General features: G+C 46.1%; 1 protein-coding gene across 1 annotated transcript; it reads right to left on the bottom strand.

Moving 5' to 3' along the window:
- Positions 1 to 146: 146 nt before the first annotated feature.
- Positions 147 to 16,030, bottom strand: UBE2Z (ubiquitin conjugating enzyme E2 Z). The gene is made up of 7 exons (XM_045526258.1): positions 15,591 to 16,030; positions 13,525 to 13,597; positions 11,114 to 11,301; positions 8,697 to 8,808; positions 6,455 to 6,567; positions 5,367 to 5,457; positions 147 to 2,202 (listed from the first exon to the last, which is right to left on the bottom strand). Exons 1-7 carry the CDS (start codon positions 15,911 to 15,913, stop codon positions 2,032 to 2,034), a joined length of 1,071 nt encoding a protein of 356 aa, XP_045382214.1. The 5' UTR covers positions 15,914 to 16,030; the 3' UTR covers positions 147 to 2,031.
- Between the last annotated feature and the right edge of the window lie 1,095 nt (positions 16,031 to 17,125).

Below are 17,125 nucleotides of genomic sequence, written 5' to 3' on the forward strand. Positions count from 1 at the left end.
ACACTATATGATGCAAAGTTTCAGTTTCCAGACAATTCACTGAGCGCTTTTCTTTGCCTGATGGTCCCAGGCCTCAGTGAGGTGTGGTTGACAAGATGATCCAGTTCCTCCTTTACATAAACCCCCCCACACCCACAGGCACTTCCTCCTTCTGCCAAAACAAACTTTATTGCACCAAAAAGAAAAAAAAAAACTTCATTTATGTACAGTCATATATAAAGACATCTCTTTGACTCCTGTGCATATATTTCCTCAACTCGAGATTAGGGCGTAAAAGTCAGGCCGCTATGCCAGACATGCTCTGCCCCATGGCAGGGCCAAGGAGAGGATTGTCACTTGAAAGTGGGAACACTTAAATGGATGACAGACAACATCGGACCCACAGACCAAGGGCATTCTTCTACGCCCTGGACTAGCTCCAGGAATGGAAAAGGGAAATTGGAAGCAGGGCCCCTTTTTGAGTCCCCACATGAAGAGACTCAGCCTTCAGGTATCCAAGATAAACTTCTGTTCCCCAAGCCCACCACTCCCTGTCCAGTTTCTTTGCTTCCTGCCCTCCCAAGTAGGACATTCTCCTTTGTGCCCAGCCACCCCTGCCCCACAGTTCCCGAGGAGTCCCATGATTCACAAGGCAGAGACCTGTGTAGCAGCGGGCAGGGCAGGTACACATTCTCCTCTCCCTTACACGTGGCTGGATACAGACTGAGGCCCCGCGTCACATGAATCACCAAAACCCCACTGGGAGCCACAAGAATCTGGAAGTACAGGGAGAACACATCAAAGAGGGAAGGATGGACTCCCTTGATGCCCAGTATAACAAGGCCCCTAACAGCACATTTTTCTGAGCCAACCAGCTAAAGGATCACTGCAGCTAAATACAGATAGAGAAGCAACACAGCCAGGCAAACACCCATCAGAGCCAGTGACAAAGAGCAGCTGTGCGAGACAGGGAGGAGAGAAGGGGAACAGTCTCCAGAGTCCCAGCCCCAGTCCCCTTCTGCCATTGGCTACCCTTGCTCCCCACAAATTCCTGGGGTTGAAGTGAGGAGGGCAACTACAGGCTGGGGTGAGAATACACAAGGACAGCCAAACAAAATAAGGACTAGCATCAGTCTCCCCCCTGTACCCCACCCCCAAGAGAAATACCCTCATTGTGACTAGTATTTATGAAAATCTGTAAGAGACTATTCTATGTAGTGGCTCTAATCCCATACACACAGCAGCTGCCTGTGCTGGGAACTTTTCAAATCAGTGATTGCGGGAACAAACAATATTTTCAGCTTCTTATGGTGCCCGTGCAGGCTTTACCAAGACCTTGGTTCAGTCCCAGTCACATTGACCTTCTGTCTTAAATCTATAAAAGGGGGAAGGAATGGGGGGCAGGGGAGAAAGGTGCTCAGGTGCTAGGTAAAGCTTACTCATCAGCAGCCTAGACTCCACCACTGTTCCTTCTCTTTGGTCTGTCTAGAACAGTGACTATAAATTAGGAAAAACAAAATTATGCTGGCCTGGGAGAAATAATAGGGGAGCGGTTGCAGGGAGGAAAAGGGCATTGGGAAGCCCTGCTTCAAGACTGAAGACAGACAGACAGACAACCACCCAGACTGCTTAAGTGTCACAGACAGCCCCCCACCCCCAGTTCCCTTCCAGATATCCCCATAAACCATTTGGGCACACTCCCTCTTGGAATTGCAATTTCTGTCTTCTACCTATCCCTAAGGAGCTGGCCCTGCGGAGAGGTGTGTTGGTTGTTTTGTTTTTGCCAGAGGCCCTCGCCCTAGGTGCTCCTGTAAAGGTACCTTGGCCCTTGATATGGGATGAACAAAGCCCCAAATGCTCCATGCCAAGGAGGTCAGATCGGGAACAGCCCCCATTCCCACACCCCGGGATCCGAGCTTGCTTGGTTCTTGCCATCTTGCAGGATGACGTCAAGTTTGGAGGGAGATACACAGCGCCTCTCCATCCCTGGGGTGAGGGCAAGGGAGTCTGCTGGGACTCTCAAGTCAGGGGAAGGGGTGAGGGGAGCAGGGTCTAAACCCTCAGGCTCCCATGCAGGTCTGTCTCTGTCCCAGATGAGCTGCTATCAGAGTCCATTTCGGCGTTCTCATTATGGAGCCTCTCCAGCACTTTCTGACGAATCAGTCCCAGGCGCATCAAGAGGGACTGGTAGTCAAAGTGGCCCCGCTTCTCTCCAAAAGGGTCCTGTGAGGAAAAGGAGACAAGGGGGATGGAAGATTCAAGCCTGGGTGGCTCACCCCAGAGAAAGCAGCTTTGGGTCCATGTGAAATGCAAGCTCAACTTCTGGGCCATGGGAACAGAGGAAGGCACAGCATAGCACAAGTCGTCCCAAACAGCAAACAACAAAACCTTTGTTTAGGATTATCATGGCACCCTTACTGCCCCAAATAGGTCTAGCTTGGGCTGACATTAAAATGTGTCTGGTTGGGTGCGGTGGCTCATGCCTGTAATCTTAGCACTCTGGGAGGCCGAGGCGGGTGGATCGCTCGAGGTCAGGAGTTCGAGACCAGCCTGAGCAACAGCGAGACCCCGTCTCTACTAAAAATAGAAAGAAATTATATGGCCAACTAAAAATCTGTATAGAAAAAATTAGCCGGGCATAGTGGCGCATGCCTGTAGTCCCAGCTACTAGGGAGGCTGAGGCAGTAGGATCGCTTAAGCCCAGGAGTTTGAGGTTGCTGTGAGCTAGGCTGACGCCACGGCACTCATTCTAGCTGGGCAACAGAGTGAGACTCTGTCTCAAAAATAAATAAATAATAAAAACACAGGCACAAGCCAGGCGTGTTGGCATATACTCCTCAGCTTAAACGATCCTACTGCCTCAGCCTCCCGAGTAGCTGGGACTACAGGCATGCGCCACTATGCCCGGCTAATTTTTTCTATACAGATTTTTAGTTGGCCATATAATTTCTATTTTTAGTAGAGACGGGGTCTCGCTGTTGCTCAGGCTGGTCTCGAACCCCTGACCTTGAGCGATCCACCTGCCTCGGCCTCCCAGAGTGCTAAGATTACAGGCGTGAGCCACCATGCCCGGCCTATTTATTTATTTCTTGTTCTATTTTTTTTAGAGACAAGATCTCACTCTGTTGCCTAGGCTGGACTGCAGTGGCGTGATCATAGCTCACTGCAACCTTAAACTCCTGGGCTTAAGGGATCCTCCCTCCTAAGCCTCCCAAGTAGCTGGTACTACAGGCATGCACCAGAACATCCGGCTAATTTTTTAATTTTTTGTAGACATAGGGTCTCAGTATGTTGTCCAGGCTGGTCTTGAACTCCTGGCCTCAAGCAATTCTACCTCTCTGGCCTCCCAAACTGCTGGGGTTACAGGCATGAGCCACTTTAGCCTCATTAAAAACTACAGAAGAAGAAAATCGTCCTCCATTCCCCATATTCAACAACTGTAATTTGCTTTTCTCAGGTCAGAGGCAGATCTAGAACTCAGAGTTCTGACTTCCAGATGAGCACCTGTACTCTTCCCCAGGGACTGACTGATCGTTACATTCCTGCCCAGGTTTCTGGGCTTTGTTCCAGGGTCACCTAGCCTTGATCTTAGTCCTTGTCGTTCTAATCAAAGATCTCTAAGCATTTCATAGAAAGGTTTAATTTAACTGTCCTCAAAGCCTCAGAAACAGGCCGGGCGCGGTGGCTCACGCCTGTAATCCTAGCACTCTCAGAGGCCGAGGCAGGTGGATCGTTTGAGCTCAGGAATTCAAGACCAGCCTGAGCAAGAGCGAGACCCCATCTCTACTAAAAAAAAAAAAAAAAGTAATAATAGAAAGAAATTAGCTGGACAACTTAAAATATATAGAAAAAAATCAGCCAGGCATGGCGGTGCATGCCTGTAGTCCCAGCTACATGGGAGGCTGAGGCAGAGGATCGCTTGAGCCCAGGTGTTTGAGGATGCTGTGAGCTAGGCTGACGCCACGGCACTCACTCTAGCCCAGGCAACAGAGTGAGACTTTGTCTCAAAAAAAAAAAAAAAAGTCTCAGAAACAACTGTGGTTGGGATGAAAGGTATAAAACAAAGTAGAATTTGAAATGCTATATAGGGACTTCAGCAGCAAAGTAGTGTGGCTAGGGTTCAAACAAGTGGAGACTGCTTTCCTTCACAGTCCCAAATAGGTATATGATTTTCTCTTCACCTTGTGTTTGCTTCTCTCACAAAAACCTCATCCACACTTCTGTCCACACATTACCCTTAGGAGCAGGGTGCCAAAGGGTGCTTGTCACAATCACTGAGACTACAGCCCACAGTTCTCACTTGTGAGGTTATAGTCCCTGAAAGCTGAGTTTACTCTGGAGCTGTCAATTTTCCAAATCTTCCTTCTCTCATCCTTGGTTCCATTTCTCCTCCCCCCTCCCCCTGTCATGCTACCCCTCCTTCCCATCCCTCATCACAAGGTATTTTTCCTTTATGGACAGAATACTGGTAATATGCTGCTGGACACCAGCAATGAGAATTCCTGATAGCGAACAAACTTGGGCATATACCATCTATATACTTTCAAAAAAGGTTCAGGAAACAACTTAACCCTGAGCCTGCCTTGCCCTCGAAGCTTAAATAAAAGGATAGGGAAGCTACCATTTATAAGCAGCACTGGAGGAAATAAGCCATCTACTCCTACTGTTGGTGGGTGGGTGGGAACAAACAGCCCAAGAGCTGGAGAAAGCCTGAATTATCCAAGTCACCCCATTTGTTAGCAAGACCACCAGCAAGTGACCCAAAGATACAAGAAATGATCCTTCAGGACAGGAGAATTCTTACCCTCTTACCAACCAGGTTGTTAACATTTACATCTACAATTTGGTCAATGAGAACCTTTTTCTTAAAATAAGCGTAAATTCTGCATTCTTGTTGGAAGCGAAAGCTCGTTTTCCCCGTAGAGACAAAGAATGAACAACTGTTTATCATCTTTGGAATAGGAATCTTTCAACATAGGGACACTGTACATCCATTGTTTCTCTACTCTAAGCCCCGTGTTCTGTGGGCACTCTTAGGGGTAGGGACAGAATTCCAATAGGTGACTCCTACAATCCCTAAGATTCTGGAAGGGCTAAATGTTCCTGGCTTGAAAGACTACTGACCAAGACGGAAAGGAGTTCCAGCCTAGAAAGCAGGATGAGTCAGATAGAATTGAGTACCTCCTGAGTACCTACTTTACACTAGGAACTTAGAACCAACTCCATATGACTTTAGGCAAGTCAGTGTCCTCTCTGGGCCTCAGTTCCTCATATGACTCAGGTTCCTTTTAGCCGTGATATTCCATGAGAGATGTGGATGTCACCCTTGGGGTATTTTACAGGGTCTGCTGTAGGGCTTCTGGAAGTAATAGCAAGGGCTGTATTACCTGCATAGTCTGGCCTTGAAGGTGCAAGCGATCTTTACAAGCCACCTCATAGAAGTCATAATACTCCAGGAAGGACTTCTCCATCACCCCTCTGGAAATTAAGCAGAAATGTAAGTTAGAAACCTGGCGGAACAGGTCACCCCTTCACTACCTAACCTTAATGCAAAATTAAACAGCTAGAGTTCCTAAGCCCACAAAAAACTTTAAATGGAAAATAGAAAAAAGAACAACAGCTGACTCAGCTGACTGCCCATGGTTGACTTCTCTTATATCTTGGGAATCATAAAACGAGATTGACTATAATACTCACCATTTGGATCCCAATTTCTGCTCATGCCTTGCTCAACTTCAACAGCCTTTTTTTTTTTTTTTTGAGATAGGGTCTTGCTCTGTTGTTCTCATTAGAGTGCAGTGGTGTCATCATATCTCACTGCAACCTCCAACTCCTGGGCTCAAGTGATCTGAGTCCCAAGTAGCTGGGACTATAGGTGCCATGCCCAGCTAATTTCTCAGATTTTTGTAGAGAAGGGGTCTCATTTCATTCTGTTGCTGGGCTTGAACTCCTGGTCTCAAGTGAGCCTCCCACCTCAGCCTCCCAAAGTCCTAGGATTACAGGCATGAGCCACTGCGTCCGGCTTCAACCTCAATTGTTTTTCACAGGCCATCCTTAATCCCAAACCTTACTCAAAATTGTAGATGTTTGTTTAATTAACTGGTTTTGTTCATCCAGTTTTAGCACTTAGAAGTAAACTTGAACACTAAGAAATGGGCTTATTATAAAGGGCTCTACATCATATTTGGCTGTGGAACAGTTAGTATGTCCAACCCTTCATAAAACTGGGAGTTCCCTGAGGGCATGGACTACCTCTCCCAACAGGCTCTGTTCTCTGCAAGAACAATGAAGCTCTCTCAACTTCCTCTTGGACTTCCTCAGCCACTTGCTCTTTCAAAGCATGAGCCACATCTTTCCTTCTTCTCTCTCTCCCTCTGGTCCCCAACATGGGACTTTGCCCAAAAGGCCCTCAAAGGTGCAAACCAACTAAATCTCCAAAAGGAACGAGTACCAAGCACGCCCTCTTGACACATACCGTAGGGGTTCAGGACAGGGACACTTTCCTTCCATCATGTCACAGACTGCGACTCTGATGGTCTCGTGCCGGATACATTCATTGTAGTTTTTGCTGTCTCCTGGATGTCTCTCCTGTAATGTGAGAGATGCCAGATCATACAAGTAGAAAATTTACACAAAGAGAAAGCCAATGAGAAGAGACTTCAGGATTAGTATGGGGTATGTGACCCAAGCACATGAACTAAGGATACCTTCTGCACTATACTGCAGATTCATGAAGAACTACACCACCTTTATTTATTTTTAGAGATGGGATCTTGCTATGTTGCCCAGGCTGGCCTCAAACTCCTAGTCTCAAATGATCCTCTCACCTCAGCCTCCTGAATAGCTGGGCACCACTGTGCCTGGCCCATACCTTTATTTTTGAGACCATTCACCACTCCCTCAACCCTCCCATACATACCAACACCCATCCTCTGTAACAGGTCGTTAGACTTATAACCAGCATAGATCCATCAAATTTCCCTGAATCCAAAATGAAAGGCCTATCAGATAAAGATTAAGTAGGAAATAACCAAATATAAGAATGATGGTAAGACAAAAAGGTATAAATGACTTAAGGAGTCTCAGTGTGGAAAACCTTTAGGCATCAACAAGTAAAGGATGCCTCCTGGTCAACTCCTTTACTTGTCTGTAGGGTTCCACCATCATTGAACCAACTATTACAAACCCATTAGAAGTAGAACTTAATATATTGTGTCCTTGAACTCTTCCTTTGCTCTTCTCTTACCACCAACTCCAGTCAGTTAGAGCCCGGGCCCCTGATAAAAACAGCTGATGACCAGGAAAGGGATATATACCTTCTGCCTACTGTCATGGTTCCCAAACAGCACCACAGCTAAATCACAGGGCACAGTGGGATATTTTAAACTTCTGAGGAAAACCACAATATCCAACACCTGTTGAATTCATGCAAACTACTAGTTTGAGGCAGGTAGTTCAGTTTTAATGTTAAACTGCATTCTTTTTGACGACATACTATCTTTGTGAAGCTGTATTTTCAGCCATTCTTGTGAGAAAAACAAGTAGCATATGAAAATAGTGGAGATACAAACAATGGGTGGCAGGAAAAAAAACGAAAATAGTGGAGAACAGGAAATGGGGTAGTGAGGTCCAATCTAGTTCCAAGATTTTAAAAGTTGTACAGTGTCCAGCAGGTGTATACATCCTATAAAGTAATTACAGTTATTTAAGAAAGAAGTAATTGTTGGACATAACTGCTCAATAAGTAGAACATTTTTGTATTTCTCTTTGCCTAGAAAACTGTGAAAACACTAGGGACACACTGTGGGTACTGTCAACCAAGAATGTTTGTGGGAGTATTAAGAAAAGTCCCCTCTCTTTAAATTTCCAAAGAAGAAAAGACCTAAAAAAAATCAGCTCTTCGTTTAGCCAATGAGGTCCATTTCCATTCCTACTTCCTCCTAAAATCAGATACACCATTTGTTTAGAAAGGATTTAAAGGGTATTTATTAACCTTTGTTCAGGTCCACAGAAGAATAATCAATCTTAGTGTTATCTGAAGCTGTTTATAAATCAATTAAGCTATTTTAATTCACCTAAAGGGAATAATTTTCTTTTGGGAATATCACTGGAACTTTTTCCTGTGCTCATGAGTAATTAAAAAAGGCACATTGGAACAATAGTAGAATTTAGGCTCCAGTGCAAATTTTGGGTCCTACTGTGTGTCTTTGTGAAAGCTAATTAATCTCTCTTGAGTCACCATTATCTAACTTGAAAATGAGAATAATAATATTTAACTCAGAGTCAGCATGAGGATTAAACAAGAAATTATACATAAATACGTGACTGTGTCCAGCATATAGCATACTCATAGGATGCTGGAGAACACAGGCACACAGAAGAGCTCCCTGGCTGCCACAGCCCCCAAGCAGGCTTAGAGTTAATTTCTAAATGACTCCACTGATTTCCACCCTGTAGATTAATCCAAGTCAAATACTGAACAGTGTTATTATTGTAACTCTTACAAATTAAAAATAAAAACTCATTATTAAGAAATCCTCATGTCAGACCTCTTTTCTTCTATAGTAACAAGGGTAATACATGGCGCTGTGCCATGTCAAAAAAAAGGGGAAACAAAAGACTCTCAAGCACAAGCAGATTTCTCTTGAAATCAGATTTCTCAGATCTCTTAAAACACTCACTATTCCACACCCCAGAATGGGCCCACCTGGCCTTACCTGTTCAAAGCCAGGCTCATTGTGATAGGGGTTCTCAGTCATCAGGGACTGGATGGAGATGAGCACGGAAGAGATGCTCTGGGCTGGGCTCCAGGCAGGGCCAGTCCACGTACTGCAAACACATCAGAGGGAAGGCAAGAGGGTGAGGCAGAGAAAGACCAGAGAACGAGTAACCCAGGGCTTGGTACCACCACTACAAGTGACTCACCATAAGTTTCTCTTTCACTATTAATACTCTGCAATTTCCCAGCCTCTGTCTTACCCTCATTCATCAGAAATCAGTCAATGGCTAATCCTCACACCAAGTGCGACAAACAAAAAGAGAGTAAAGTAAGTAATGTAACTTCGAAGGGATTGTCTTTGAGCTAGACAAGAAACAGTAGCCAGGAAAGGTTACCATAATCCAAACAAAGACATAAGGTAAGAAAAGAGCTCCAAAGGTTGTCTAAATGTTAACCTCTGTGGACCTCAAAGAGCTTACTTATGGGTGGTGACAAAGTTAGTGAGGGGAGAGGGAAATTGAGCACAGAGGCACACAGGTGACTGAAGCCATCTGGTTAGAGGCTGTGTGGTGGGGTTGGTCATCAGGGATCCAGTTCTGTATCAAGCCCCCAAGGAGTATGAAATTCTCTGAAGATGACACAACTCTGCCAAAGGACAGAAGGATAATAAGGGGCACTTCCAGACTGTGAAGGGTCTGAACATAATATATGGGAAATGTCTCAAAGATGGTAAGAAATACCAAAATGGCTCTTCTCTTTGATAAACCTGATCAGTTATTACGGGGAGGGGGCAGCTTAGATGTTAATGACATTTATTTTTAGCCCAATTAATTGGAGAGATGGCACCAGAGCTGGAAGCCGAACACAACTTGAGCCAGGGCTGGCTTCTTCAAGTTAACTGGCCACTTCCCTTTCCCTACTGTACTTGAGGAAAGCCCCAAGTCAGTGATGTGTAACAGTAACTCCATCAGGGCTGCTCTTCCGTGCCTCTCAACCGCTCTCTCTCGGCTTTGCTCCCCCTGGAGCTCTACACCACCTGTTCTCTAAGGCTTTACAACAGGGTCAACTCTCGTTTCTTTTGTCAGTGAGCCCAACAGTGTTTTCTTGGTAGAGAGGGAAGAAGTGAGACTGATAAAGATAATATAGTCAACTAAGAACATGTGGGAATTTTCTACTCTTGTCATTCTTCGTGGCAAATTTTCAATTTCAGGGTAGCTTGTCCTTTTCCACCCAATACACTTCTGCTACTTTTACGCCACCATCTGACTTCCCCTGTTTCTACTGTGAGCACGTCTGCTCAAAAGAGTTTCATATTGGCCTAATGAGGGAGAACCTACTACAAACACACTTTCATGAAGAAATTTCATACAGAAGCAATGACTAATTGTCCTTACCACCATGGGTTTTATCCTACCAGCACAGACAATTAAGTACCCTAAGGAGATGAAGGACTTCCTTAAGGACAATCTCCTTTAAAGGACGTCGTCACTGCCAAAATCACAGCAGAACATATCCCTGGATCTGAGAGAATTCTAGAAAAATGAATCATGTCCCTAGTGTGTTTCAGTGCCTTTCCCTCACACAAACCTGGAAACGTGCTGAACACGAAGAAAACACGATCACCAGTTTGGGCAACTTTCTCAATTTCAACTGCACTTGTTCTCTGCCCCAGGGAAATTCACACCACAATAAAAAGACCAATCCAAAATATGCTAGAAGATATTTCCATGATCAATTTTTAACCCCCAAAGGCAACTAAAACAGAATGAATGGGAACTCTGTGAAGCAAAATCTCAGGAGCACCGAGAAAGAAGATGTACTCGAAACTTCTATGTTTCATATCTGATGATTTCCAATCTCAGACATTTGTCATTCAAAGTGTTAAAATATCATAATCATCATCACCACCACCGCCTCCAAAGCCAGTCCTCGAAGAGACTCGGAAATAAGACACCCACAATCTTGAATGGCACAGATCTGCTGCCTTTCTCAACCTGTTCAGGAGAATAGGCCCCAATGCCCTAAGGGAGTGGTTCTCAAACTGGAGTGTGCACCACAATCACCTGGAGGGCTTGTAAAACAGCAGATTAGTCACCCCAACCCAAGTTTCTGACACAGTAGGTCTAGGGTGCGGCTACAGAATCTGTATAGCTACAAGTTACCAGATACTACTCCTCAGTGACCACACTTTTAGAACCACTTCACAAGGCATCCACTGTATGTCAATAAATTAACTTCTCTCCTTTGCATTTAGAATACCAGTCATGTACCACCTGGGGAGAATTGAGAAGAGTCACTCAATCATTTTTTTTTTCTGCGTTCTATGGTTTAGATGAGGAACCCTGGTTGATAAAGGCTGGCCTAGAGTAATTATTTGCTAACAAGCAACTTGGCTACTTAGAAGTCTCCTCTTACCCTAGAATACTCAAGCAGACTTTCCCATTGCGGTAGAAGTTGGGGTTAAACCTCACTGTGTTATTGCCCGTTGTCATCAGTTTGACCCGAGGTGGGTGGATGGGATAGTCGGGCGGACACCGAAACACGAACAGGAAGAAACCCCCTTCATAAGGAGTGTCAAATGGGCCTGTGATCAATGCATGAATCTGCAAAATAAAACCCCATCTCAAAATTGTGAGGTGATGACCCACCCCAATCCCTCCTGGCTTCCACCTGCTACCCACACCAGAAGCGGGGCCCAAAGTCTGGTATACATGTTCTGTATCCTCACCATGCAGAATGAACATCATGTACTCACTCATACCAATAGGCAGGTTTGGAATTTTAAGAAATCCCATCATAGTGGAGTGACATCTTACTCAGGGCTTACTTCTAAGTTAGAGCCCAAGGTGAAAACTGCATCTAGTCAAAATCATCCTTGAGTATCCCTTAAAAACTCCTGTAAAGCATGGCTTTGGTGTGGACCTCCCTGGTCACAGTTATGTATAACAAATGGATAAAACACCAATGTGCAAAATATAACATGCATCGGTAAAATATAATCCTAGGCTTTTTTTTTTGTAAGACATGGTCTCACTCTGATACCCAGGCTAGAGTGCAGTGGCATCACTGTAGCTCATGGCAACCTTAAACTCTTGGGCTCAAGCAATCCTCCCACCTCAGCCTCCCAAGTAGCTGGGACTACAGGCATGTGTCACCACGCCTGGCTCATTTTTTTGTTTTGTAGAGATGGGAGTCTCACTATGTTGCTCAGGTTGATCTCGAACTCCTGGCTTCCAGTAATCTCTCCCACCTTGGCCTCCCAAAGTGTTAGGATTACAGGCGTGAGCCACTGTACCCGGCCTGTAGCATTTTTAAGAAATCAGCACAGATTTTTACTGAGTATATACGTCTGGATTTGTTAAACATGCATATGGTGCAATTCTACCCTACATTTATGTGGCACAAAGGGGAGGTAAGATCAAAGGAAAAGAGGAAAGGGATTGGGGGCCACAGCACCAGTAACAGTGTAGAGCTGAGAGTAGTGATGGATGCCTAGGGTATCTGCTTGCTTCCTCTGCAGAGGACCAAACCTACTGCGGAGGATGTGGCTCAGGCAGCACAACCTGATTGAAAATGGGGAACACTCAAGGTCTGCTCAGAGCCATCCCCAGAAATTCCCCCAACACTGTTGGCTACAAAAAAAAAATAAATAAATAAAAATAAAAATCAGCAGCACTGAAAACAAAACACTAAATTCTTTTTCTCTACAAGCCATAATTATTGAATAAGATTTCCCTTCCTGAACACCTAAACTGACTCAGTTATACTTCTTCTACAAAGGCTCCTGAGCATTTAGGTATGCTCAGTATTTGAATAGCAAGAGGAAAAAGGACATGGCAATCCAATGCCTCAGTCTTCAGTCCTTACCTTGCCCTGGCAAGGTCCTAGATCATATTAATATTTTAGCCCTCAACTATTTGGAATAGCGAACTCAACTAGTCTCAACATGGCATCAATTCTGGGACCCCAGGGACTACCGCATTAACACTGGTACTTTACTGAGGACAAAATGTCCTAGGGAAAACACTTCCAACCACATACAAAGAAAAAAAAAATCAATTTGAAGGGAAGCCTACTCAAAACAAAAAAACATGTATCGACAATACAAAATCTCAATTTTTACTTGTAAGAAGTTTGAAACTATGAGTTTTCACTTAAACCATACCAAATTTAGGAAATCTGGTTTCTTCCCAACATCAATTTAAGTGCAAATCGACTTCAGAGGGTAGGGCATTCAGTGACCGAGAAGCCTAGGCACCTAGTTATATCAGAGAAATTTGACCTTATGTACTAAGCTTTCTGTGTGGAGGACAAGGGAGGAAGAATCTTTGGGGTGGAAGGAGTAATCAAAAGCAACTCGTAAGAACAGGCGCTTGAACAAGGTTCTCTAACCACAAACACTTCAGTCAAGCTGGCACTATCCCCAACCTTCCCTTTATCTGCATTATAATACATAGTTAAGGTCAAGAGTTTTGAGATGGGGGAAGAGCTGCGTAGTATAATGGATACGGTGATCATATAATTTATCATCCAAACTGGAGCACATCTGAGAGTGAAAGAGTGCCCACCCTATAGTTAAGCTGGGACAATAGGCATGAACTGGGATTTTTCCAAGCCAATCAGTACCCATGTGCACCCTAAAAAAAGACACCTGTTCAAAGCTCTGCTGTTATCAATGTGACCCTGGGCAAGCCACTTATTCTCCTGGAGTCTTGATTTCTTCATCTATGCAATCAGAAAGGCAACGTGAATAATCTCTTTTAGGCCCTTCCAACTTTATAGCCCCAATTTCCCAAAAAACCCCAACCCCCCATTAAGTTACATACCTTAGTCATGTCAACAGTATCAGGTACAACGAACATTCCTGGAGGAGGCTCCTTATAAATGGACATGATATCCCTGTATAACACCAAAAGGAGGTGGGGGAAAGAGTGAGGGAGAGGGGAACAAGGGGAATCCCTTGAGCAGGACAGTTCTCATCACCTCAATGAGATTGGGGTTGGAGAAAGTGGTGCTTGGTACCACAAGTGTTTGCACTATCTTGTTGGCTGAGAAATCTCAGTTGAGTACTTGTCAGGCAGGCAGAGAGCAAATTATTATCAAAGGGGCATTGTTTCCTCAGGGGGAGGGTAGGAAGAGGAAAAAAAAATCAGAGATCCCAATGGCATCAGATGTCACCCTGGAAAAGCCACATCCCACTTACTCTCACTTCCTCCCACACAGCAATTCATTCACTCCCCACCTCCGAGATTCCCAGGTACTACAGCTGAATGCTAAATGAAGATTTTTCAGTAACTAGAAAGGCATAATCAAGTCTACTATAAAACTAACTCACGAAACTATACAGTGGACCCTTGTTAGTAAGGGATTTATGAAACAAGTGAGCCAGCAGCAGGGAGCACGACCATCATGGTGGTGGTCTTCATGCACAGGAGACTAAGGGTAGAGATCTCTTCAGGTTGGGGAGAGCAGGGCCCTCAGAAATTGCTAAGAATCTCTCATCTGGATGATGACATGTGGTGACTTTCACAAGAGATGAGAGGATTTCTGGGTCATATCTCACCAACTGGAATGACTCAGTTGAGAGCAAGGAGCTAAAGATGAACATTTTAGATTGGGAAAAAGTCTAGGGACTTGCTAGGGCGGGTAGGGACATAAAAAGGGCAAGTAGATGACAAAGCAAAGTAGTACTGGCCATACTCAAAGCTATGTCAGGATTAGATGACTGGAAAGGCTGAAGGAGGACAAGAGTTGAATGCTTAGTTTAAGTTTGAGGTGGCAATTGCTACAGAGTTAGCGTCCTGTGTCAGGCACCGTGCCAGGTACTTTACACACATTGTATTGCTTAATTTTTATTACAAACCTGAAAAATAGGTAGAGACACATCTGAGGGGACTTGGAATGGGGCGATAATAACTAGATGAGGATGTTTGTGATAAGGGCATGGGGAAAAGGCTGGTCGGTAGGAAACAGGTTTCTGGATTGAAAGCAGCTACACAGTATTCTCCTTTTGCTACGCAAGAGGTACTATACTAAGCACTTTTGCAAAACATTATCTATTAGATGATATGATCTAAGATTAGTCACCCAAGAAATAAGTACAGAAAGGACTTAGGCCTTTGTTCCTATATTTGAATTAAGTGTATTTGCTTCAGAAAAGTAAACCAGATGACCCGGGGGGAGGGGGGAAATAGAAAGAAGGTCCTGAGTGGGATATCACAATCCACAGTGGCACTGGAGGAGGGGGAGTGGGGAGCCTGAGTTTCTGAAACAGAAGTGAAAGTGGACAGTTTTGGGGTACTGGAAAAGGGGTTCAAGGGAAGATTCGGGTGAGGGAAGCAGTCTAGACTTGGGGAAAAGACTATGTGGAGGGGGTTGGAGAAAACAGGATAAAAACGCTGGCTGGAATCTGACGCAGGGCAAAGAAAGCAGAGAGTGTGTGTGTTACAAACGGGGCTAGAGAAGGGACGAGGAGGGACCGACGGGTGGGGCCTGCGGGCAGCATCTAGCAAGCCTGAGGTGGGGAAGGGTGAAGAGGGGCGGCGCAGAGTGCAGGAGGGGGTGTTACTGAAGCGCGAAAGGGTCGGGTTTCGGGCGGGAGGTAGGGGGGAGGGTGTCCGGAATGGAGACGGAGGGCTCATGGGAGGTTGTCGAGGGGCGGGGTCAGATCTGGGCACGCGAAAAGGGGTTTGGTGCTCGTGGGGCTGGAGGCGGGGGGAAAAGGGACTTGAATCCCGACGCTCAGAGCTGGCCAGATTTGGGCCCTGGAGTTGGGGCGTGGGGAGCGAAGCGCGGCAGCCGGGGGGGTGGTGAGTTGTAGTAGGAAAGGGTAGGGGGCGGGGAAGGTCGAGCCCCGGAGCTTGGGGCTGGAGGAGGAAAAACCCCGGCTCACCGCTTGATCCGGAGTAGACACTGCGGCGCGGTGCGCTCGCCGTCCCAGTCGGAGCTGAGCGTGGGGTCCCAGTGGCTAAGCAGCGCGGCCCCGTGGGCAGCGGCCGAGGGCGGGAGCCCGGGCAGCGGAGCCAGGCCGCTCCCCGGCCCCCCGGCCCCGCCCGCTGCCGCCGCCGCCGCCCACACATCCGGCAGGAAAGGCGGCCCGAACCCGCCGCCGCTACCGCTAACGCCAACAACACCAGCAACGCCGCTCGCTCCGGGGCCCGCCGTCCCGGCGCCGGCCGTCGCCGTCGCAGGCTCCTCAGTCGGACTCTCCGCCATCGCTGCTTCGCTTCCGGGACTACTCGGCAGCACGTCCGCCGACCAGAGCGGCCGCTGCTCCCGCACCACCGAGAGCCGGGCCAGAGTGTCCCCACCCTCCGCTTCCACAGCCCAGGCGGCGCTGGCTCCGCCCACTCCCGCCCCGACCAGCGAGAGATGCTCTGCAAGAGCGTCCACCCACGGTCCTCCAGGGCGGGCGGGGTAGGAACTAGCCGGGCGCCAAGGTTCTGGACCCGTATTGGTCCTGCGCTGTGCGGGAGGAGCTGAGAGCCCAATTCCATGGAATATTTTATTTTCTAGTGTTGAGAGAGTAGAAGAAAGTTGGAAGGAGGGGCGGAGGGCAGGCTACCGTTGCACCCTGCCAACAGGACCCAGGGGAAAAGAAAGAGGGATGAGAACTTGCAAATGAAAAGCCGCCTCTTTTAGGGTATATTCAACATATATTTATGAAGGGCCTACTAAATGCCAAACCCTGTTGCTAGGCATTGCCATAGGGACAACGAAACAGAACTAGAGGAGCTTGGCAAAGTGAAGAAAATTCAGGCCTCCTGACTCCAAGCTCAGTACTTTTTGTTCCCACAAATTTGGAATATACAGGAATCAAGGGACTGGGAGTATAAATCCTGAGAGGATGCCTTAGCACTCTCCTGAGATATGTAAAGTGAAAAATAATTCTATGGACTAAGAAGAACAGTTGCCTTCTCAAAAAAACTTTTTCTTTTCTCCTCAGCAAGAAAATAGGCTCATAATATTATCTGGAAACCACTGGGGCCAGATGTGTTTTAGAATTTAGAGTGGCATCCCCAGCAGGACATGGGGCAGCGCCCAGTCACCAAATATACTGATATGTCTGCAGCAGAATGTATAAATATTCATATTAAGATGAACAGCCTTACTTTGGGTTACATTTTGCCACCAAATCTGTTTTTTAAAAAAGAAGTCTGGTTTTTAGAGCTTTGTGAATTTCCAATAATAGACTGCGGCCCTGAATGATAATGGCCAACATTTACTGAGAGCTAAAAATTTGTTTTTTAGCTGACATTTATTGTTTGTTTTTTACCTTGTACTAATTATGGTCCTTTGGCATCTGTTGCCCCCACCCCCTGTAATGCGCGCACGCACGCACAGACACACACACACTCATACCCTTGGGGCTCTAGACCATGTGTTATCTGTGAATACAGCACAGGGCTTGGCACAGCTTAGGTACTT

Source organism: Lemur catta, chromosome 15 (genome assembly GCF_020740605.2).
Source record: "Lemur catta isolate mLemCat1 chromosome 15, mLemCat1.pri, whole genome shotgun sequence".
NCBI classification, from domain to species: Eukaryota; Metazoa; Chordata; class Mammalia; order Primates; family Lemuridae; genus Lemur; species Lemur catta.